The sequence below is a fragment of the Trematomus bernacchii genome, unplaced genomic scaffold (genome assembly GCF_902827165.1).
Source record: "Trematomus bernacchii unplaced genomic scaffold, fTreBer1.1, whole genome shotgun sequence".
NCBI lineage: Eukaryota > Metazoa > Chordata > Actinopteri > Perciformes > Nototheniidae > Trematomus > Trematomus bernacchii.
The window spans coordinates 252,922-276,359 of NW_022987652.1; the positions used below are offsets into that span (position 1 = coordinate 252,922).

Below are 23,438 nucleotides of genomic sequence, written 5' to 3' on the forward strand. Positions count from 1 at the left end.
ATCAGTATGTAGTGTCTCTACTTTAAAGAGTCCTCTCCTGCTGATGTTCAGGTGTATATCAGTATGTAGTGTCTCTACTTTAAAGAGTCCTCTCCTGCTGATGTTCAGGTGTATATCAGTATGTAGTGTCTCTACTTTAAAGAGTCCTCTCCTGCTGATGTTCAGGTGAATATCAGTATGTAGTGTCTCTACTTTAAAGAGTCCTCTCCTGCTGATGTTCAGGTGTATATCAGTATGTAGTGTCTCTACTTTAAAGAGTCCTCTCCTGCTGATGTTCAGTTGTATATCAGTATGTAGTGTCTCTACTTTAAAGAGTCCTCTCCTGCTGATGTTCAGGTGTATATCAGTATGTAGTGTCTCTACTTTAAAGAGTCCTCTCCTGCTGATGTTCAGGTGTATATCAGTATGTAGTGTCTCTACTTTAAAGAGTCCTCTCCTGCTGATGTTCAGGTGTATATCAGTATGTAGTGTCTCTACTTTAAAGAGTCCTCACCTGCTGATGTTCAGGTGTATATCAGTATGTAGTGTCTCTACTTTAAAGAGTCCTCTCCTGCTGATGTTCAGGTGTATATCAGTATGTAGTGTCTCTACTTTAAAGAGTCCTCTCCTGCTGATGTTTTTTGTTGAATCTAGTACTCACGCATTTTGCTACTTAAGGATGCATTCAAAAAATGAACTTGAGGAGGCTTCTTCTTTATCTTTAAGACTGTTTCAGTGTTTCAACCCCAGCTGTTTGTTGTCAGAAAGGTATGTCTGCTGTTGATCATGAACTTCAACCACTTCTACCCCCCCACCCTCCACTTCTAAGAACTAGCCAGACAGCTGAGTGTAGACGGGTTTATCGGTCAAACGGCTTCTTTCCATCTGCCAGACCTCGTTTACATCCACCTGGACATCCACACAGTGAGAGGTTGGGGTTTAAACTGCATGCCTTTCATCCACATGTTTTGAAGATCTGGACGGGAACAGGCTCCAAAATGAGGTCACGTGAAATTCCCAGAATTGTTTTTCCCAAACTCGGAGGAGAGGAGGGGATTGTGAGGACAATCAAGACTAAACAGAACCTTAGAAAGAGAGGAGAGGAGTTTAGACTGAAGGACAGGGGGGGGAGAAGTACTCAGATGTTGTACTTAAGTAAAAGTAGAAGTACTCAGATGTTGTACTTGAGTACAAGTAGAAGTACTCAGGTCTTGTACTTGAGTAAAAGTAGAAGTACTCAGATCTTGTACTTGAATACAATTAGAAGATCTTACACTTGAGTAAAAGTAGAAGTACTCAGATCTTGTATTTGAGTAAAAGTAGAAGTACTCAGATCTTACACTTGAGTAAAAGTAGAAGTACTCAGATCTTACATTTGAGTAAAAGTAGAAGTACTCAGATCTTGTACTTGAGTAAAAGTAGAAGTACTCAGATCTTACATTTGAGTAAAAGTAGAAGTACTCAGATCTTACATTTGAGTAAAAGTAGAAGTACTCAGATCTTACATTTGAGTAAAAGTAGAAGTACTCAGATCTTGTACTTGAATACAATTAGAAGATCTTACACTTGAGTAAAAGTAGAAGTACTCAGATATTGTGCTTGAGTAAAAGTAGAATTACTCAGATCTTGTACTTGAGTAAAAGTAGAAGTACTCAGATCTTGTACTTGAGTAAAAGTAGAAGTACTCAGATCTTGTACTTGAGTAAAAGTAGAATTACTCAGATCTTGTACTTGAGTAAAAGTAGAAGTACTCAGATCTTGTACTTGAGTAAAAGTAGAAGTACTCAGATCTTGTTCTTGAGTAAAAGTAGAAGTACTCAGATCTTGTACTTGAGTAAAAGTAGAAGGACTCAGATCTTGTACTTGAGTAAAGTAGAAGTACTCCGATCTTGTACTTGAGTAAAAGTAGAAGTACTCAGTTTATATATTCAACCTGAGCCTGCACTTGGAGACCATCCCGGTGCTGTGGAAGACATCATGCGTTGTTCCGGTCCCTAAAAAGACAACTCCTTCTGGGCTCAATGACTATCGCCCTGTAGCACTCACATCTCATGTGATGAAGGTGCTTGAGAGACTGGTCTTGGCCCATCTCAGACCGCAGGTGAGATCATTCCTTGACCCTCTGCAATTTGCCTACCAGCCTCACCTGGGGGTGGACGATGCCATTATTTACCTGCTGCAGCGTGCTCACTCATACCTGAATGTATCGGGTTGCACTGTGAGAATCACCTTTTTTGATTTCTCCAGTGCATTCAACACGATCCAGCCTCGGCTACTGAGTGACAAGCTGCAGGCTATGAGGGTAAACTCGTCCACCATCTCCTGGATTACCAACTACCTCACGGACAGACCACAGTACGTCCGGCTGGGCAGTGTGCTGTCTGATGTGGTGGTTGGTAGTATTGGAGCCCCACAGGGGACTGTGCTGTCTCCTTTCCTGTTCACCTTATACACCTCTGACTTTCTATACAACTCAGAGTCATGCCACCTGCAGAAGTTTTCGGATGACTCTGCAGTGGTAGGGTGTATAAGGGATGGACGGGAGGAGGAGTACAGAGCGCTGGTGGGTGATTTTGTTGAGTGGACTGGAAGAAATCATCTGCTTTTGAATGTGGCCAAGACCAGAGAGATGGTCATTGATTTCAGGAGGAAGAGGACATCTCCTCCTCTGCCCCTGTGCATTCTGGGAGAGGATGTGGCAGTTGTGGAGGTCTACAAGTACCTGGGAGTGCACTTAGACAATGGGCTGAACTGGAGGATCAACACTGACGCTGTGTACAAGAAGGGGATGAGCAGACTCTATTTTCTGAGGAAGCTGAGATCCTTCAACGTATGCAGCAAGATGCTGGAGATCTTCTATCAGTCTGTGGTGGCTAGTGCACTCTTCTTTGCTGCGGTCTGCTGGGGGGGCAGCATCAGAGCCGGTGACACCTGCAGGATCAATAAACTGATCAGGAAAGCTGGGTCAGTCATCGGCATCAAGCTGGAACCCTTTGAAGCTGTGGTGGAGAGGAGGACACTGAACAGGCTGTTGTCCATCATGGATAACCCCACCCATCCTCTCCACCTGCAGCTGGACAGTCAACGGAGCTCCTTCTCCAACAGACTGCTGCAGCTCCCCTGTCACAAGGACAGATACTGGAAAACATTCCTGCCCACTGCAATAACACTGTACAACAAATCACCTCTGGCTGGAAGAGAACTCTCTGCTCCATAGTTTCTCTAGAAATAAAACCACCTTGTACATTTTACTCACACATAATCTGTTTCATATTTAATACTCCATAATTCCATATATTTTGAATATATATATATTTGTATATTTGTATATATATATATATATATATATATATAATATCTGTATGTATATTTTCTATTTTGTATTTTGACATGTATATTTTATATTTTATTTTATATTTTATTTTATTTTATTTCTATTCTTGTATATTTTGTTTTATTGTAAAATGCCTTTTATGCTGCTGTAACAAAAACAATTTCCCAATTTGGGATCAATAAAGTACGATCTATCTATCTATCTATCTATCTTGTACTTGAGTAAAAGTACCAGAGTGTAGGAATACTCTGTTACAGTAAAAATCCTGGATTCAAAATGTTCCTCAAGTAAAAGTAGAAAAGTATTATCATCAAAATATACTTAAAGTACCAAAAGTAAAAGTAGTCATTGTGCAGATTGGTCCATTTCAGAATAATATATATGATATGTTTTATAATGATTACCTCTCTACATTTAACAAAGAACACATAGTGAGTAATTCATATAAATGATGAATCATTCAATACAGGTTTGGTTCTGGAGTAAGAATTTATGGTGAATGTGGGATTGAGTCAAAATAAAGTCTAATTAGTTTTTGGAAAGTGAAGCTCTTTGACTTTCAGATACATCACACTTTGGCTGCAGTGAAATCAAATCACAGTTAGTTTTAGTTTTCGAGAAACTCTAACATACTGCCAGGGTTATAATTGAATCCTTCATTGGATGTGTTTCTGTCAGAAGAAAGCCTAGAAACCTGGAACAGAAACAAACACAATGTTGAAAAGAATAGAAGGAGCCAGAGAAAACTCACAAGTGTGGACTTGAGGAAGTGGAGGAAATAGAGTATTTGCGAGGAAATGTTAGTTTGTAGAGCGCCCTGTCTCACAGCTGTTAGACAAGGAAGTAAAACAGACAGGACACACACACACACACACACACACACACACACACACACACACACACACACACACACACACACACTGGACTTAGCAGGCACTTCACTAGAGTCCATCTGCTGCTCATTAGTTTGCGAGGGTCACTCCAGCTTAAAAGACACTTCTACATTAACGAGCGTGACATCCTGTATCCTGCTTTTTATTTACTATTTAATCTCTCTTTGTACAAGTGGCAAACATAAATGACATTATGCAACATTCAGAGATGCAAACAGACCAACCCTAACCCCTGAACTACCAACAATTAGATGAAAGTGAATTGCAAAAATGATAAAGTAGTAAGTAGATTTACTCAAATGCTGCTTTAAATACAATTTTGAGGTGTTTTAAAAGAGTATTTCCTCAGCTTTGTACATTACAGAGGGATTGTCTTGTTCTTTTTATCCTTTTAGTGCATTATTTATATTTAAAGACGTCCTATTGTACTTATTTCAGGTGTATATCAGTATGTAGTGTCTCTCCTGGGACGTGTCTCCATGCTTTAATGTTCAAAAAGCTCTTTATTCTTCTCATACTGCCTGTGCTGCAGCACCTCTTTTCACCCTCTGTCTGAAACCAGAGCCCAGTCTGCTCTGATTGGTTAGCTGGCCGGCTCTGTTGTGATTGGTCGACCGCTTAGAGATGTCCCGCCCCTTAGCCTATCACTTACAATGTGTTGGAGCGCTAACCAATCGAAGCGTGAGTGTTACATAGTGATGTCACTATGTTATGGAGGTAAACAAAGAGGGGAAGTGGCATTTTAGCCTTTGCAGACCATTAACATGCACAAAAACCTATATACCTCACTACAGGAAATCCCCAAAAAGCATAATAGGACCCCTTTAATATTCCAAACTCTTCAGCAAGCGCTATATCAGTCAAAAATAATCTCAATCTGTTATTTTTTCCAATTCTTGAAAGCCTAACCGGAGCAGTTTTTCCTCCCTGCAGAGAATCACGCTGCATACAAACACATGTCCACACAGTTGAAAGGCCTGACTAGCTGCTACAGGGCTTTGATCATTTAGACCTGGACACACGCAGACTGTTGAAAGAGAGGGAGGCTGACAGGAGGGGGGGGGGTGGAAGAAATGTGATAGATGTGACAGATACTGAGACGGGGAAAACAAGAGGGTGAAGAAAGAGCCACGGTGGCACCGAGAGAGTAAAGACGGGGGGAGGGGAGGAGAAGGTAGGATCTGAGGAGGTTAAGTTTTATGGCGTCTAATGGAACATTTTAAGGTAAATACAGCAGAAGATATACAAAGTTTAAAGAAGGCAAAGGAACATGATGTACCCTCAGATTTACGACCCTTCTGCTGAGGGGATCGATTAAAAGCACACTGATTCCCCTCTCTTTCCACACCACTGACAGCTCAAATAATAACTGGATTTATAACCTCTGAGAGAGAATAACACGAAGGAATGATTACCATCATTTCAGAATTGTACCATGCAGGGTTCATTTTGTTAGCGAAAACTATGATAGGATATAGGACTCTTTAAAGTAGAGACACTACATACTGATATAAACCTGAACATCAGCAGGAGAGGACTCTTTAAAGTAGAGACACTACATACTGATATACACCTGAACATCAGCAGGAGAGGACTCTTTAAAGTAGAGACACTACATACTGATATACACCTGAACATCAGCAGGAGAGGACTCTTTAAAGTAGAGACACTACATACTGATATACACCTGAACATCAGCAGGAGAGGACTCTTTAAAGTAGAGACACTACATACTGATATACACCTGAACATCAGCAGGAGAGGACTCTTTAAAGTAGAGACACTACATACTGATATACACCTGAACATCAGCAGGAGAGGACTCTTTAAAGTAGAGACACTATATACTGATATACACCTGAACATCAGCAGGAGAGGACTCTTTAAAGTAGAGACACTACATACTGATATACACCTGAACATCAGCAGGAGAGGACTCTTTAAAGTAGAGACACTACATACTGATATACACCTGAACATCAGCAGGAGAGGACTCTTTAAAGTAGAGACACTACATACTGATATACACCTGAACATCAGCAGGAGAGGACTCTTTAAAGTAGAGACTCTACATACTGATATACACCTGAACATCAGCAGGAGAGGACTCTTTAAAGTAGAGACACTACATACTGATATACACCTGAACATCAGCAGGAGAGAACTCTTTAAAGTAGAGACACTACATACTGATATACACCTGAACATCAGCAGGAGAGGACTCTTTAAAGTAGAGACACTACATACTGATATACACCTGGACATCAGCAGGAGAGGACTCTTTAAAGTAGAGACACTACATACTGATATACACCTGAACATCAGCAGGAGAGGACTCTTTAAAGTAGAGACACTACATACTGATATACACCTGAACATCAGCAGGAGAGGACTCTTTAAAGTAGAGACACTACATACTGATATGAACCTGAACATCAGCAGGAGAGGACTCTTTAAAGTAGAGACACTACATACTGATATACACCTGAACATCAGCAGGAGAGGACTCTTTAAAGTAGAGACTCTACATACTGATATACACCTGAACATCAGCAGGAGAGAACTCTTTAAAGTAGAGACACTACATACTGATATACACCTGAACATCAGCAGGAGAGGACTCTTTAAAGTAGAGACACTACATACTGATATACACCTGGACATCAGCAGGAGAGGACTCTTTAAAGTAGAGACACTACATACTGATATACACCTGAACATCAGCAGGAGAGGACTCTTTAAAGTAGAGACACTACATACTGATATACACCTGAACATCAGCAGGAGAGGACTCTTTAAAGAAGATACACTACATACTGATATACACCTGAACATCAGCAGGAGAGGACTCTTTAAAGTAGAGACACTACATACTGATATACACCTGAACATCAGCAGGAGAGGACTCTTTAAAGTAGAGACACTACATACTGATATAAACCTGAACATCAGCAGGAGAGAACTCTTTAAGTAGAGACACTACATACTGATATACACCTGAACATCAGCAGGAGAGGACTCTTTAAAGTAGAGACACTACATACTGATATACACCTGAACATCAGCAGGAGAGGACTCTTTAAAGTAGAGACACTACATACTGATATACACCTGAACATCAGCAGGAGAGGACTCTTTAAAGTAGAGACTCTACATACTGATATACACCTGAACATCAGCAGGAGAGGACTCTTTAAAGTAGAGACACTACATACTGATATACACCTGAACATCAGCAGGAGAGAACTCTTTAAAGTAGAGACACTACATACTGATATACACCTGAACATCAGCAGGAGAGGACTCTTTAAAGTAGAGACACTACATACTGATATACACCTGGACATCAGCAGGAGAGGACTCTTTAAAGTAGAGACACTACATACTGATATACACCTGAACATCAGCAGGAGAGGACTCTTTAAAGTAGAGACACTACACACTGATATACACCTGAACATCAGCAGGAGAGGACTCTTTAAAGTAGAGACACTACATACTGATATACACCTGAACATCAGCAGGAGAGGACTCTTTAAAGTAGAGACACTACATACTGATATACACCTGAACATCAGCAGGAGAGGACTCTTTAAAGTAGAGACACTACATACTGATATGAACCTGAACATCAGCAGGAGAGGACTCTTTAAAGTAGAGACACTACATACTGATATACACCTGAACATCAGCAGGAGAGGACTCTTTAAAGTAGAGACTCTACATACTGATATACACCTGAACATCAGCAGGAGAGGACTCTTTAAAGTAGAGACACTACATACTGATATACACCTGAACATCAGCAGGAGAGGACTCTTTAAAGTAGAGACACTACATACTGATATACACCTGAACATCAGCAGGAGAGGACTCTTTAAAGTAGAGACACTACATACTGATATACACCTGAACATCAGCAGGAGAGGACTCTTTAAAGTAGAGACACTACATACTGATATACACCTGAACATCAGCAGGAGAGGACTCTTTAAAGTAGAGACACTACATACTGATATACACCTGAACATCAGCAGGAGAGGACTCTTTAAAGTAGAGACACTACATACTGATATACACCTGAACATCAGCAGGAGAGGACTCTTTAAAGTAGAGACACGACATACTGATATACACCTGAACATCAGCAGGAGAGGACTCTTTAAAGACAAGAGGAGAGAAGTTATACTTTGATTTAATTTACATTAGATAAAGAAACGTAATTTTGCAGCTCAAAGTAGAGATTATACAAGATGTAAAAGGGAGAGTGGCATGGATTGTTCACATTCCTGGTTAATTAGCACAGAGTCATGAATTGGAAAAACACACAAGTTGACCAGAACAATAAAAAACAACATATTTTTCCACTTCAATTTTATTATAGAAGTGCATCCATCCCACTTTGGCCGTGGTGCCTGCCGTGTGTCTGAGTGATTCACACCATCACACCTTCACTTTGTTTTCCTCCTCTGGGGTTTTAACCACTGTGGAAACAACGATTTTGTTTGGTTCATTTGGGCTCAGATTGCTCAATTACATAAATAGTACATCATTTATCGGGTGATGTTTTGCATTTTCTATTGCCAGTTTAGAGAATCTGTTGAGTAAAAACTGAACACAAATTGGGGTTGCAACATTTGTGCAGATCTCTCTACTTGGTTCAAATTACATTTTCACATTTTCACTTCCAACAAACTACCTCACAGTTTCAGTGACGTGATACAAAGTGAACCCGAGTTCAAACTACATCACTCTAGTCAAACAAACCTGAGGAGGAAGTGCCTCAGTCTAAATAAACGTCTGCGAACGTGCTTGTTGTTGCATCCCAACGTGGAGAAACACTTCTGACTTTGCATGTGTTTTCTTTCAGGGTGATTTATCTGCAAGTGAGCATGAACGACGGGCTGTCCTTCATCAGCAGCAACGTGCACATCACCACCACAGAGTGTGTAAGTGGAAGCTTTTCGTACCCCCTCTTATGTATTCAACGTACATTAGTAACATAGATTTACTATGCTTCAACGTGTGGTTAAGTAGAATTGCACAAGTGTAAATCAAAACTCAAAAACATCGGATATCTAAAACAGATGAAGGTTATTTTTCTCAACACTTTCCATTGGAGATGCATTTAAAGGGGACCTATCATGCAAAATGCACTTTTGTACGTCTTGTATACATGAATATGTGTCCCCGGTGTTCCAGGGAACTCACCAAGTGTCAGAAAACACAACCCTCTCTATTTTCCTCCATACCCAAATCTCTAAAAAAGGGGCTGCAACGGATCTGATAAAAACTGATCCAGATTTGAACACTGTCCTGACGTCAGGACGGTGGCGCTACGGCTATTGGGCCAACTCCACCAATCAGGAGGAGACAGCCACGGCCATTGCCGTTCGAAAGCGCTGGAGACGCTGTAGTACATATGCCAGGCCTGTAGATGGTGCTGTTCTCACTGAATCTGCCCTTGCTAAAACAGAGCTAGACATTGTCAAATTGAGCAAAATGAGGCATGGCTAAAATGCATGATCTGTTTGGTATTTTGCAAAAAAAAAAGTATAAATATGCCTTATATAGGTATGGTCCTACACTATATTATTCAAATATAGCATGATAGGTCCACTTTAAGTTCAATAATGCGTGAAAAATAATTATGAAAAAGGAACCTGAGTAAAGTATAGTGTACTGTAATAATACATTTTTCTGACAAATGTTTTTATTTGCCTTTCATTTGTCCAGCAAAAGACAAACACATGAAAACCTGCAGCGTTTTTATTTGCGCTGTTTGTTTATGCATTGCTTTTATTAAACTCTGCACATGTTTCGTCAAGTTGGTGAAGATGTTTCTTCATTCGCTTGGTTTTGGCACATTTGTGTTTTAATATTTGCATCGTTTCTGAAACTGCAGCTCGTTTCTCCTAATAAAAACATTTTAGGCCCCCGGGTAATCAACCTTTTCCACATCATTTACTTGCTTAGTTAGAGATACTCTTATGCAGGGGGGTCAAACTCAAATACACAGTGGGCCAAAATTAAAAAATGGGTACTAGTCGAGGGCCGGACTGGTTCAATGTTTATAGCAACACTTATTGAAATGAACTTATTGCACATATTAAACCTGGAACTAACAAAGCTTAAATTATTGCCTATAAAAACAACATTAAACATTAAATAATCAGTTGCATTCATTTCTTATGGCTCCATCTGCAGCTTTTCCAGAGTCATTTCTTATGATTACATTTTTCCACAGGCCAACAACAGCTTCAAAAAAACGATTTCCCTCAAAGAGAAACCCAAACATGCCCTGTTGTCTCAAGAAAGAAAGTGCAGAAGGAAACATCCATGTAAACTCAGTGTGCTGCTCTGTGATGCTAGTTCAAGCCAGATACTTGGCATCTCATCTTGGGTGCAAGTTCATCAATGTTTGGGGTCAGCCTCTGAGCTGAGGAGACCCTCAGGATGGAGTGAAGGTGTGCGTGCAATATACCGGCGGGCCAGATCTAATAGTAATTAGAAATTATCCTGCGGGCCGAAATTAAATCCACCACGGGCCTGATTTGGCCCCCGGGCCTTGAGTTTGACACATGTGCTCTTATGTATATGTCGGTGTGAAGCAGTGTGGAGCATCCCTTCCTCAAAACCAAGATATCTTCATGTGGAAGCTACTGCTGCAGGTCTCCCTTGAAAAAGAGATCAATGATCTCAATGGGATTTCACCTGGATAAATAAAGGTTTTGAATTTAATTGAATTGAATTGAAGATTAAATCGGCTGTCATTTAAGACAATTTTAATAAATCTACCAACATAAAACACATATGTTGGAACATATGGAGAGCAGATTGACACCCAGCAGAAAAAAATAAACTCTTTGTAGATGTTCTCTCTCTGTCCATGTGACATAACTGGCCATTAAACACTGTGTTGTGGTTCATGATATACAGAGCTCAATCAGACATACCATTGCAATTTGCTGCCACTAAACCAAACCATATAGGCCTTAGGGAGGCATGACAGTAAATGATGGGTATGCCTGCTGCAAACCCTCCCAAAGTGCCATTTAAAGCAGATTTATCCTTTGTAGTTAACCCACAGAATGTGCACATATAGCATTAGAAAAACATGCGTTGTATGTGCAGCAGTGACGGGACGCAGATGTGGTCACTGTGAGCGGTTTGCTGAACCGTTACTCCATAAATTCAGTCTAAAAGATTCCGAAAACTTGCTGATTGGGACATTTCTGAGAATGAAAAGTAGTGACTCTTCACCACGGACCCTGAATCTCCCCCCTCTCTCTGTGTCTTTGCCCACAAGACAGATAGGGGAGAGTGTAACCACATGTGATCAGTGGGATGTAATGGGAACCATGTTGGGCTCACGGGCGCTCGCCTGGTTTAAAGAGAGCATTCATTCAGGAGGATCACACAGTTTACACAAATACTGTCATCGAGAAAAACTCAAATATGAGTGTTTATCGGCTGAAGTGACAAAGAACGTATTGCTAGATCTAGATCAACTACATCCTGTTTCTAATACTACTGCTACTATTTTGATTTCTAATGCTACTTCTGTTTCTGCTACTTTTGAGGTTATTGTTTTTCTCCTTTTTTTGTTCAAACCAGAGATGCATTAATTTAGAATTCTAGGCCAATTCAGATATTCAATTTTGTAAATGCCTCAGATTTTTATTTTTTCCCATGATCTATAATTGACAGCAAACCATTTGTATAACTTTTATTTTGTTCACAATTGAAATGTAATCAAAGACTAGGACCAGGACCTATAGAGTGCCACAGTGACGCGTCCTAAAACCCGGAAGTAAGCTGCGCATGGGTTCCTTCGACAATGATGATGATTTTACGTCACATACACAGTAGTAGGGCTGCATGATTTTGAAAATTAAACGAATTGCGATTATTTTGACTGATATATTTACCCATGCGCAGTTTACTTCCTGGTTTTAGGACGTGTGTGTTCTGATGTTGTGTGTTAGTGTATGTTAGTGTGTGTTCTGATGTTGTGTGTGTTAGTGTGTGTTAGTGTGTGTTAGTGTGTGTTCGTGTGTGTTCTGATGTTGTGTGTGTTAGTGTGTGTTCGTGTGTGTTCTGATGTTGTGTGTTAGTGTGTGTTCGTGTGTGTTCTGATGTTGTGTGTGTTAGTGTGTGTTAGTGTGTGTTCTGATGTTGTGTGTGTGTTAGTGTGTGTTCTGATGTTGTGTGTGTGTTAGTGTGTGTTTGTGTGTGTTCTGATGTTGTATGTGTTAGTGTGTGTTAGTGTGTGTTCTGATGTTGTGTGTTAGTGTGTGTTCTGATGTTCTGATGTTGTGTGTGTTAGTGTGTGTTCTGATGTTGTGTGTGTTCACAGTTTGACGGCACCATCCTCCTGGTCACGCTGCTGGTTCTCTTCCTGCTGCTCGCCCTGCTCTTCATGTGGTGGTTCTGGCCTCTGTGCTGCACCGTGGTGAGTAACGTAAACTACATCCAGGAAGTGGTGCAATTTAAAAAGCAAAACACTTAAATTATCCCGAGCTTCAAAGGGGTTTGTCTAAACTCAAAAGCACTTCAGGGGGCCTTTTAAAGAAATCATTAAAAAAACCTGAAAGAGGTCCTCTGAGATGAGATTAACGTGTCTGTGAGAAGCTAAGCAATCTCTTATTGTTCCTCAGGTGATCAAAGGACCTCCTCCTCCACCTCCTCCTGAGCCTGTGAGTCAACACACACACACACACACACACACACACACACACACACACACACACACACACACTGAAACTGAAAAACCCACCTGTTTTGCCCGTACACTGGCCGTTAAATAAAAAATGTAAATTGTGAGAAACGGTATTTCGATCTCTCTGTCTGTACACATTAATTAAGTTGACTTTGACTAAATGTAATAATTTGTGTTTCAGGAGAGTTCAGATGATGAAGACGGCATGCCCAAGAAGAAATGGCCGACTGTGGACGCCTCTTATTACGGAGGGAGAGGAATCGGAGGGATCAAGAGGATGGAGGTGACAAGATGACAAATAAAATGGATATTAAAACCCTTTAGGTACCTCTCACTGCTTCGATTTTTGAATTATATTAACGTAATGTCCTCTGCCTGCAGGTGCGTTGGGGAGGGAAGGGCTCCACCGAGGAGGGGGCTAAGCTGGAGAAGCCGAAGAACGCCGTGGTGAAGATGCCGGAGCAAGAGTACGAGCCGTACGAACCCAAACCGAAGAAACCTCACAACAAGAAGGCGCCTCAGGACAGGAAGTGGTACTCACCCATCCGGGTAAACACACTATTTAAACAATATCTTTATTGAGTTTTGACATATATGGAAACAAGGAGTAGATGAGACAATGTGACTCACACTCACACACGGAGAACTTGTCTCTCAAACCTATAATATAGTATCAAAAAGCAAGAGTAAAAACACACAGTAATGTCAATAAATTGAATACAAATGTTGATTGATTTTAGTCCGTGAACTGGAGGCTCTCTAGGCTCTCAAAAATGGGAAGGGGATTAATTGGGTTAGTTTGTATATAATTACCAGTAGTACACACACACATCAAATCTAACAAGGAGTATGAAACAGGGAGTCAGTGATTCATGTATAAGATGAAGAAAATGTCACTTACTTCACATACTGTACTTGACTAAGGAACAAGGCTGTGGCTCAGTGGAAGTGTGCTGGACTTTGAATCAGGGGGTTCGAGTCCCACTGCAGTCAGCATGTCGTTGTGTCCCTGAGACACTTCACCCCAAATTGCTCCTGTGGGGATTGTCCACAGTATTGAGTATGTAAGTCGCTTTGGATAAAAGCGTCTAACAAATGGCATGTAAACAACAACAGAAAAAGGAAATATTAATTAATTAATCATTTTCCAACCATTTTTAAAGTCCCTATGTACTTTGGCATTCAAGGAATTTAAGTAAGATGTTTCACACTTTTACAAATTCTCCTTTTTCTTCCTTTCCTTATGTAAGTGAGTCTTTCCAGTAATATACAAGATGCTATTTCTTTAAAACAGTTTTGAACTATCTGGATATCTTGCATGGCACTTCTGTTCCTCCAACAATGTGAGAAAAAGTCTCCTCAATATTCAGATTTATTTATGCAGAGAAGCTACATCTCAGTGAATCCTGTAACAAAATGTCAGCTTTCAGGAATGTAAGAATCTGCCGTGTTTCCAGTTTAACCACTGTGCATTTTTTTAAGCTTTTCCCCACTGAGTTACAAATAACTGTGGGGCGGCAAAGTATTCTCAACCCACAGCAAACCCCTTCAACTGAAGTCAAAACATGAAAAGCACCACCAGAGTTTCCACAAGACAGCAGGGAGGGATGAAGCCTGTTCTGGACATATTTCTGCAGCATTAGTTGCATAAGCACAAACTTTCTGCAGTTATCAATGTGCACACAGAGCCAGAGTAATATAACATGTCCTGCAGACAGAGAGGCTTTATTAGAGCTGGCGTCAGTAATCACTAACTACAATAGAGCTCTGTATGGAAACACTGGCCCTTCATACAGTAGCCAGAGGTGGGAAGTAGTGGAGTACAAATACTTTGTTACTGTACTTAAATACATTTTTCTGGTATCAGTACTTTACTCCACTACTTATTTTTCTGACGACTTTTTACTTTCCCTTCTTACATGTTGAACCCAAATACCTGAACTTTCTACTTCTTACATGTTGAACACAGATACCTGAACTTTCTACTTCTTACATGTTGAACCCAAATACCTGTACTTTCTACTTCTTACATGTTGAACACAAATACCTGTACTTTCTACTTCTTACATTTTGAACCCAAATACCTGTACTTTCTACTTCTTACATTTTGAACACAAATACCTGTACTTTCTACTTCTTACATGTTGAACACAAATACCTGTACTTTCTACTTCTTACATTTTGAACCCAAATACCTGTACTTTCTACTTCTTACATTTTGAACACAAATACCTGTACTTTCTACTTCTTACATGTTGAACACAAATACCTGTACTTTCTACTTCTTACATTTTGAACACAAATACCTGTACTTTCTACTTCTTACATGTTGAACACAAATACCTGTACTTTCTACTTCTTACATGTTGAACACAAATACCTGTACTTTCTACTTCTTACATTTTGAACACAAATACCTGTACTTTCTACTTCTTACATGTTGAACACAAATACCTGTACTTTCTACTTCTTACATTTTGAACACAAATACCTGTACTTTCTACTTCTTACATGTTGAACACAAATACCTGTACTTTCTACTTCTTACATTTGAACACAAATACCTGTACTTTCTACTTCTTACATGTTGAACACAAATACCTGTACTTTCTACTTCTTACATTTTGAACACAAATACCTGTACTTTCTACTTCTTACATTTTGAACCCAAATACCTGTACTTTCTACTTCTTACATTTTGAACACAAATACCTGTACTTTCTACTTCTTACATTTTGAACACAAATACCTGTACTTTCTACTTCTTACATGTTGAACACAAATACCTGTACTTTCTACTTCTTACATGTTGAACACAAATACCTGTACTTTCTACTTCTTACATGTTGAACACAAATAACTGTACTTTCTACTTCTTACATTTTGAACACAAATACCTGTACTTTCTACTTCTTACATGTTGAACACAAATACCTGTACTTTCTACTTCTTACATGTTGAACACAAATACCTGTACTTTCTACTTCTTACATGTTGAACACAAATACCTGTACTTTCTACTTCTTACATTTTGAACCCAAATACCTGTACTTTCTACTTCTTACATTTTGAACACAAATACCTGTACTTTCTACTTCTTACATTTTGAACACAAATACCTGTACTTTCTACTTCTTACATGTTGAACACAAATACCTGTACTTTCTACTTCTTACATGTTGAACACAAATACCTGTACTTTCTACTTCTTACATGTTGAACACAAATACCTGTACTTTCTACTTCTTACATTTTGAACACAAATACCTGTACTTTCTACTTCTTACATGTTGAACCCAAATACCTGTACTTTCTACTTCTTACATTTTGAACACAAATACCTGTACTTTCTACTTCTTACATGTTGAACATAAATACCTGTACTTTCTACTTCTTACATGTTGAACACAAATACCTGTACTTTCTACTTCTTACATGTTGAACACTAATACCTGTACTTTCTACTTCTTACATTTTGAACACAAATACCTGTACTTTCTACTTCTTACATGTTGAACACAAATACCTGTACTTTCTACTTCTTACATTTTGAACACAAATACCTGTACTTTCTACTTCTTACATTTTGAACCCAAATACCTGTACTTTCTACTTCTTACATGTTGAACCCAAATACCTGTACTTTCTACTTCTTACATTTTGAACACAAATACCTGTACTTTCTACTTCTTACATGTTGAACACAAATACCTGTACTTTCTACTTCTTACATGTTGAACACAAATACCTGTACTTTCTACTTCTTACATGTTGAACCCAAATACCTGTACTTTCTACTTCTTACATGTTGAACACAAATACCTGTACTTTCTACTTCTTACATTTTGAACACAAATACCTGTACTTTCTACTTCTTACATGTTGAACACAAATACCTGTACTTTCTACTTCTTACATTTCCCAAACAGGCTGGTTCCTTTAGTTTGAATGTGTGTTTGGTGGCGTGATCATTATTATTTAGAGTCATTGCGTGCCTCTTGATTTGAACACGATCCGTGTATCCATCATTTCCTGGTCTTCTCTAAAGAAGAGGGACCAATGAAAACGTTGTCATGTTGCCGTTGTTCAGCATGGAAACATTCATTAGCTAACAATGACATTATTGTTCTATTAATATAAAGGGAGGTCAGGTACTCTTTAAAACAGCTGCTAGTTATGGGTACTTTTTACTGAAGTACATTTCAAAGCCTCTTTCCTTTTACTTGAGTAAAGAAGTTTAGTCAGTACTTCTACTTTCACCAGAGTATTTTTAAACACGAGTATCTGTACTTCTACTTGAGTAAAGGATGTGTGTACTTTTGCCATCTCTGACAGTAGCTTAGCACGCCGCTACCTTACAGCTGTATTCAAAATATGACACAGGCAGGACTACAGAAAAGCCCTAAAGTGATTAATAGTTTACTCTGCTAATACATCCCAGTCAGTGTAGGGAAAGGAGAATTCACACACTGACGAGTGACTGAAGATCCTTTAATGGGTTGTGGTTGGTTTAAGATATTGACTTCCTTCCTCTCAAGAAGTGGCCGTTGAGGCTCAGGAGTCAGATCGTTGGGGTCTAATTTAATACATAGAAGACATCTTATGTAAGAAAGGAGAATTTGTCACAATCCACTCTACTGGCTCAATAGAGAAAACAACTCCAAAAGGAAAAGGGGGATACATATTTGGAGAAATGGGATTCTGATAACCTTCTAGGATCTTAACAATATCTCACTTTTTGTCTGACCTCAAATAAATAACACAAATAAACTAGCAGGTCAAAGCCACAGTATACCAGTTACTCCAAGGTAACATTACTGTCAGTCCCCCGTCAAAAATGGCTGATTGACTGCATGGTAAAGTGGTAAAGATATTCCAAATATAGGGTGCAATAAAAGCGATTTTGTCTAAAAACAAATGTAGCTGCCTCTTCCATCCACAGCAGTACCTTTAGTGTCGGTACCTCTCTCTGTTTCGTTCTTGTGTAGTTAATACACTGGCTATGGATAAGAGCCTCACATTACCCCACTTCAAACAATTCAAACTCTCCGTGTCAGCAGACATGAACCAAAACATTGTGCAGTGACTCATCAGCTGAGCTCCAACCAGAGAGGAAGCAGCCAATCAGAGGAATCAGCAGCTGTAGTGTTTGTTTGGGATTAAAAACCTGCTCTCTGGCTTTAAAGCAGCCACAGACCGACTGTCTGCTGATCCAGGAGGAACAGTATTAATAGACATTGATTGAATAATGGATGGGGGTGTTTGTGTCCAGATGTTTAACCTCTCCTCCCTCTTCTTCAGGGGAAACTGGATGCTATCTTGTCGCTGTTTCGCCGCGGATATGACCAGGTGTCCTTGATGAGACCTCAGCCCGGGGACCATGTGAGTAGTTCACCTTTAACACTTTGCATTAGGATCCCCTAACCCTAACCCTTATGTAATTACCAATCACCTTCTGCTTCAAGTTAGTCCTTTTTGCAGTGATTGATACCTGTAATGACCCGTAGCTGCATCTCATCCTTTAAAGGTGGGGTAGTATTTTAACTATTCATCTGTAATTTCATTTCATTATTTTTCCTTTTTGAGATTGTGTAAATATTAGGGCTGTCAGTCGATTAAAATAGTTAATCGCGATTAATCGCAAATTAATCGCACATTTTTTATCTGTTCTAAATGTACCTTAGAGGGATATCTTTCAAGTTTTTAATACTCTTATCAACATATGAGTGGACAAATATGCTTTATATGTTTGTTTATTATCATTTGAACAATGACAAATATTCTCATGAATATTAAACACAACAACCTGAACATTGTGTGTGTGTGTGTGTGTGTGTGTGTGTGTGTGTGTGTGTGTGTGTGTGTGTGTGTGTGTGTGTGTGTGTGTGTGTGTGTGTGTGTGTGTGTGTGTGTGTGTGTGTGTGTGTGTGTGTGTGTGTGTGTGTGTGTGTGTGTGTGTGTGTGTGTGTGTGTGTGTGTGGAGACACTGTGATGGATCGTTGAGCTATGTGCAGCTCAAGGCATATATGCTCGAATGGGAGCTGCCTGGACGCTGCAATAATGTTGCGCTGACTTTTCGTACAATGTCCCACTGTCTGGCTACCTGCATAAAGTCAAGTGCTCGGCGCAGTTGTCGGCGAAATGTCATTGAAACAGCTCCTTATATCCGTTAGCGCAGCTAGCTAGCACCAGATGCTAACAACAACACGTAGGTGTGCCTCGCTCGCGCGAGTCGCGCCACACACACACTCCCTCCCGGTCCTCCCGATGGCCAGTCCGGGCCTCCCGGTGAGCGTGGAAGTGTGGTCTGCCACAAGCGGGCGGCAGGAGCGGGGCTGTCAGCATCAGCTTGTAGATGGTATTTTACACTCGATGCGCTCTGAAACTACGGCGGCCGAGGACAAAAAATACACATGCGTTAATCGCGTTAAAATAATTAGTGGCGTTAATTTTTTTTTTTGCGTTAACGCGTTATTAACGCGTTAACTTGACAGCCCTAGTAAATATATATATATATCCTTTATTTAACCAAGTAAAAGTCCCATTGAGATTAAAATGTCTTTTTCAAGAGTGACCTGGCCAAGAGGGCAGCTTGAACAAAGTTACAACAAATGAACACAAAAAAATACAGGCAGACGAATACAGCGGTCGTAAAACACATTGTGTTAAATTGCTGGTAAACTTGAATCAACTACAATTACTGCCTCATGTTTGTAAGCCTCTGCCAACCAGTCGGTAAAGTCTGTCCAAAATGTCATCATTTGATCATTTCTGTCATAAAAAGCATAGCCAAAAACGTATTTTGATCGGCCCCAAAATTAGCGATCGGAGCATCCCTACTTTTAAGTGGTCTGTAACCTCGTAAAATAATGTTGTATGAATTCTCCTTGGCTTTGAAAGTAACTCTGGTGATTTCACTATTGTAGTTGGTAATGAAACTACATCCTCGGATGAAAGTATCTATCTCAGAAGGAGAAAAAAGTCTAAAAAACAACTTTATGTTTCAAACCCGCTGAGTTTTGAAGGTCTTTTGTCTGAAAGTCTTCACTCATCTGTATGCATTACTCATCCCTCTCTCCCTCCCTCTCTCTCTCTCTCCCCCCTGGAGTTCCTCTGCTGGCTCACACCTCCTCTGGCTCTCCTCCACCACTTTAACCCAGCCTCGCTCACACCTGCTTCACATTAAGCGCCATAAAATCTGATAAAAAGCAGAACCGCAGCTCGCAGCCGGACACATCCTCGCTGCTCGATAGGTGGCTTTTCTGATGTGTTCGTGTGTGAGAGAGATAGTAAAAAAACCTCTTCTTATATCAGCCACATGGTTTCAGTTTTAATATCTGGAGTTTTTGTTTTAATAAAGCTCCAGATAAGAAGATGGGGAGATCACCGAGTACAGAAAGCTCTCTAGGGATGTTTTCAATCCCTCTGACACATTCAGGAAAAGTCTGTTTTAATGTTTAACACCTTCGGGTGATATTTTATTGTTTCTCATTCCACTAATCCTGATTGGCACTTTTGTAACTCAGCGATACATAATAAAACCAAAAAGGTCACCTAGTTGAAATCACATTTCCCACAGTCTACCTCTTACCCCAAAACAAAGAACCGTTGAAGGGGGGTGAAGATGACCAAAACAAGGATTAATCCACTTTGTATTGTGCCTAGCTTTAGTGGATCATAATGTATTTGTTATATTATTAATCTGCATATTCTACCGCTCAAAATGAGACCAAACGTATCTATGGATGTAGGCTGTTATGCTACGTAAAAGGCTGAAATGTGGCCTGCACTAGACTAGGTAACGCTAGTTTTTTAGCCTAGTTGTTCGCAGTGAAATACGGTAAATATAAAACAGTAAATAAAAAGTTTAGAAAGCATTAAAAGCATTGTGAATCCCTACAACCACAAGAAGTCATTGAGCATACAGTCATAAATGTGCACAACATATTTAAGGCGGAAGTTAGCGAGATTAGCTTCGGACAAACACAAAGAAACACACGACCAAACACTAATTTGCTCATAATGAGGAAGATGACTTACTGTAAGCTGATTGTTTTTATAAACACTAACAGTTTGTTTGATAGTCAAATGTTGCAGTAGCATTTTGACGCTAAAATAGGACAATGGTAAACATAGTAGCCGTCATTATAGTCACGAAATTAATCTATTGATTCGTGTTCACCAACACGATTTCGCCATTTTTTTCGTGTCACACAGAACGATTTTATAAGCAATGTATTTATATTGGTAGCATGTTTCGTGCCTGCACCAAATAATAACAAATTAGAAGGAAAAAAAGATGACATAAAATACAGATGTCAGTATTCTGAGGCTCTGAGCCATTTCTTTTCCTCACTGACGGCAAAAGAACTCAGACATTATACAATTTAAAATAAAAGGGATAGGGTTAGGCTTAGGGTAAGATATTGAGTAAGAACATGTTTTTATGAACCACACAGCTTCTGGTCTTCCAAGACCCGACCGGACAAAAAGACGTGGTGCAGGCACGAAACACACTACCAATAGAAATACATTGCTTTTAAAATCGTTCTGTGTGACACGAAAAAAATGTGAAAATCGTGTTGGTGAACACGAATCAATAGATTAAATTAATTTCGTGACTATAACACGAAATGCCGTGAGACTGGGTTGGCTGGTGAGGGCTCGTCCAAAGCGCTAGTTAAAATCGTGCCTTATTAGCCGGAGATTTCCAATGACCGTCTTTAACGGGAATTCCACATTTAAGAGTGTTTTCTTGGCACCGGAGACAGGATTTGCTTTAGCCTGGGACAAATCAGACAGTTACCATTACATCTTCCCCAAAGCAAACTGGCAGTCTGATAAAAAAAGATCAGGGATTTGATTTCCTTAGTCAACACATTTCTGTTACCCAGTTAAGCTTTTAGCGCTCGATGCGTTCTGCATGACGCAATGATTTCTTTCTAATCGAGCCTCTCTTTTCCACCGTCTCCTCCTCGAGTCTTTCTGTGGTTTGTAACGATCCAGCAGGCCGGCTCATTTCCACTTTAGTGTAATGTTTTATTTCAGGAATAAAGAGTGGAAACAAGCGTCGGTCACCTCTTTCATTTAGGAGTTTTACTGTACCTGAAAAAACTATTTTCGGTTACATTCCCTGCAACATTCAGGCTTACATGAGTTCAGTCTGGACTCTTCATTGGTTTGGACCAATCTGGATCTGGATTTCTTCATTTGTCATGGCCTTTGCTTCATTACTGTACAGTGTAGCCATGAGACAGCAGAAAGAAAGTTGTACTAAGTTATTACTGATGAATATAATGTACTAAAACAAAAATATCCTCTTGTTTGTGTACTTTTTGTGAGTAGTAGGGTTAGGTATGTTCACATTTACTTGATTAGGGTCCGGCAAACTGTGTATATATATGGTCAAAACCATCTTTAAAATGTCTATTGATTATTTTTTTCTATATTTTCTCTATGACAGTATTGGCTAGTCCTATATCTATTCATTTGTTCTCTATAAATTCACTTGTTCTTAAAATGAGGAAATACTTAATCAAGTATTTAATTCTCATTGGAGTTTACAAAAAATTCACATCGGAAATGTATTTATTAAGAAATAGTTAGTATAGTTTAGAAAACATGCTATATCAAAAATACATCGAATCACAACGTATCTTTTTTTTGGTACTTAACTCTCTCTGTTATGACAAAATATGTATTACAGCTGTGAGAAAATTGGTCCAAAATGTTCAATTTCAACATTGACATTATTTACACGCCCACACTCACAAAGAAAACCCTCCCTACCTCCGTTTCTTCTCCAATACCGATCCCCTCTTTGTCTCAGAGTTACTCAGAGGAAGCAAAGCCTGTTTTCTGGCCAGCTTTTCATTTGGCTTTGCAATTACTGCAGCGAGTATCGTCTGCGTCAAGTTCTGTGTGAAGTGTAACCAAACTTTACCCTGGATCACTTTGAAAAGCTGCAGGGATGACGTCGTCTCGCACACATGTGGCTCATTCTCCCCCACCGAGATACCAGAATCTGGCACGGACTGATTTATCGTGACTCTGCACTCTGTAATACTGAGTCAAAACTATTAAAATGACAGAGTTTGGTAGCCAACACACACACAAACACACATATTTCTTTAGCCAGCAATGAACTCAACAACCCCTCGTATTGTTTGCTCAGTACAGCCTCTGTACTGTATGATATAGATCACAGTGGTTTTGTGTGTGAGGGTTAGAGTGTATCATTATAAAGCCCATGGTTTGTCGTGTGTGTGTGTGTGTGTGTGTGTGTGTGTGTGTGTGTGTGTGTGTGTGTGTGTGTGTGTGTGTGTGTGTGTGTGTGTGTGTGTGTGTGTGTGTGTGTGTGTGTGTGTGTGTGTGTGTGTGTGTGTGTGTGTGTGTGTGTGTGTGTGTGTGTGTGTGCGTGCGTGCGTGCGTGCGTGCGTGCGTGCGTGCGTGCGTGCGTGCGTGCGTGCGTGCGTGCGTGCGTGCGTGCGTGCGTGCGTGCGTGCGTGCG

General features: G+C 39.9%; 1 protein-coding gene across 1 annotated transcript in view; it reads left to right on the top strand.

Annotated features, from left to right (window-relative positions):
* Window positions 1-23,438, top strand: part of antxr1c (ANTXR cell adhesion molecule 1c) — a 55,851-nt gene that overhangs the window by 26,895 nt on the left and 5,518 nt on the right. The window contains 6 exon segments of the mRNA XM_034134858.1: window positions 9,077-9,155; window positions 12,566-12,661; window positions 12,867-12,905; window positions 13,110-13,211; window positions 13,310-13,477; window positions 18,230-18,310. Coding sequence (XP_033990749.1) covers window positions 9,077-9,155; window positions 12,566-12,661; window positions 12,867-12,905; window positions 13,110-13,211; window positions 13,310-13,477; window positions 18,230-18,310 — 565 coding nt within the window.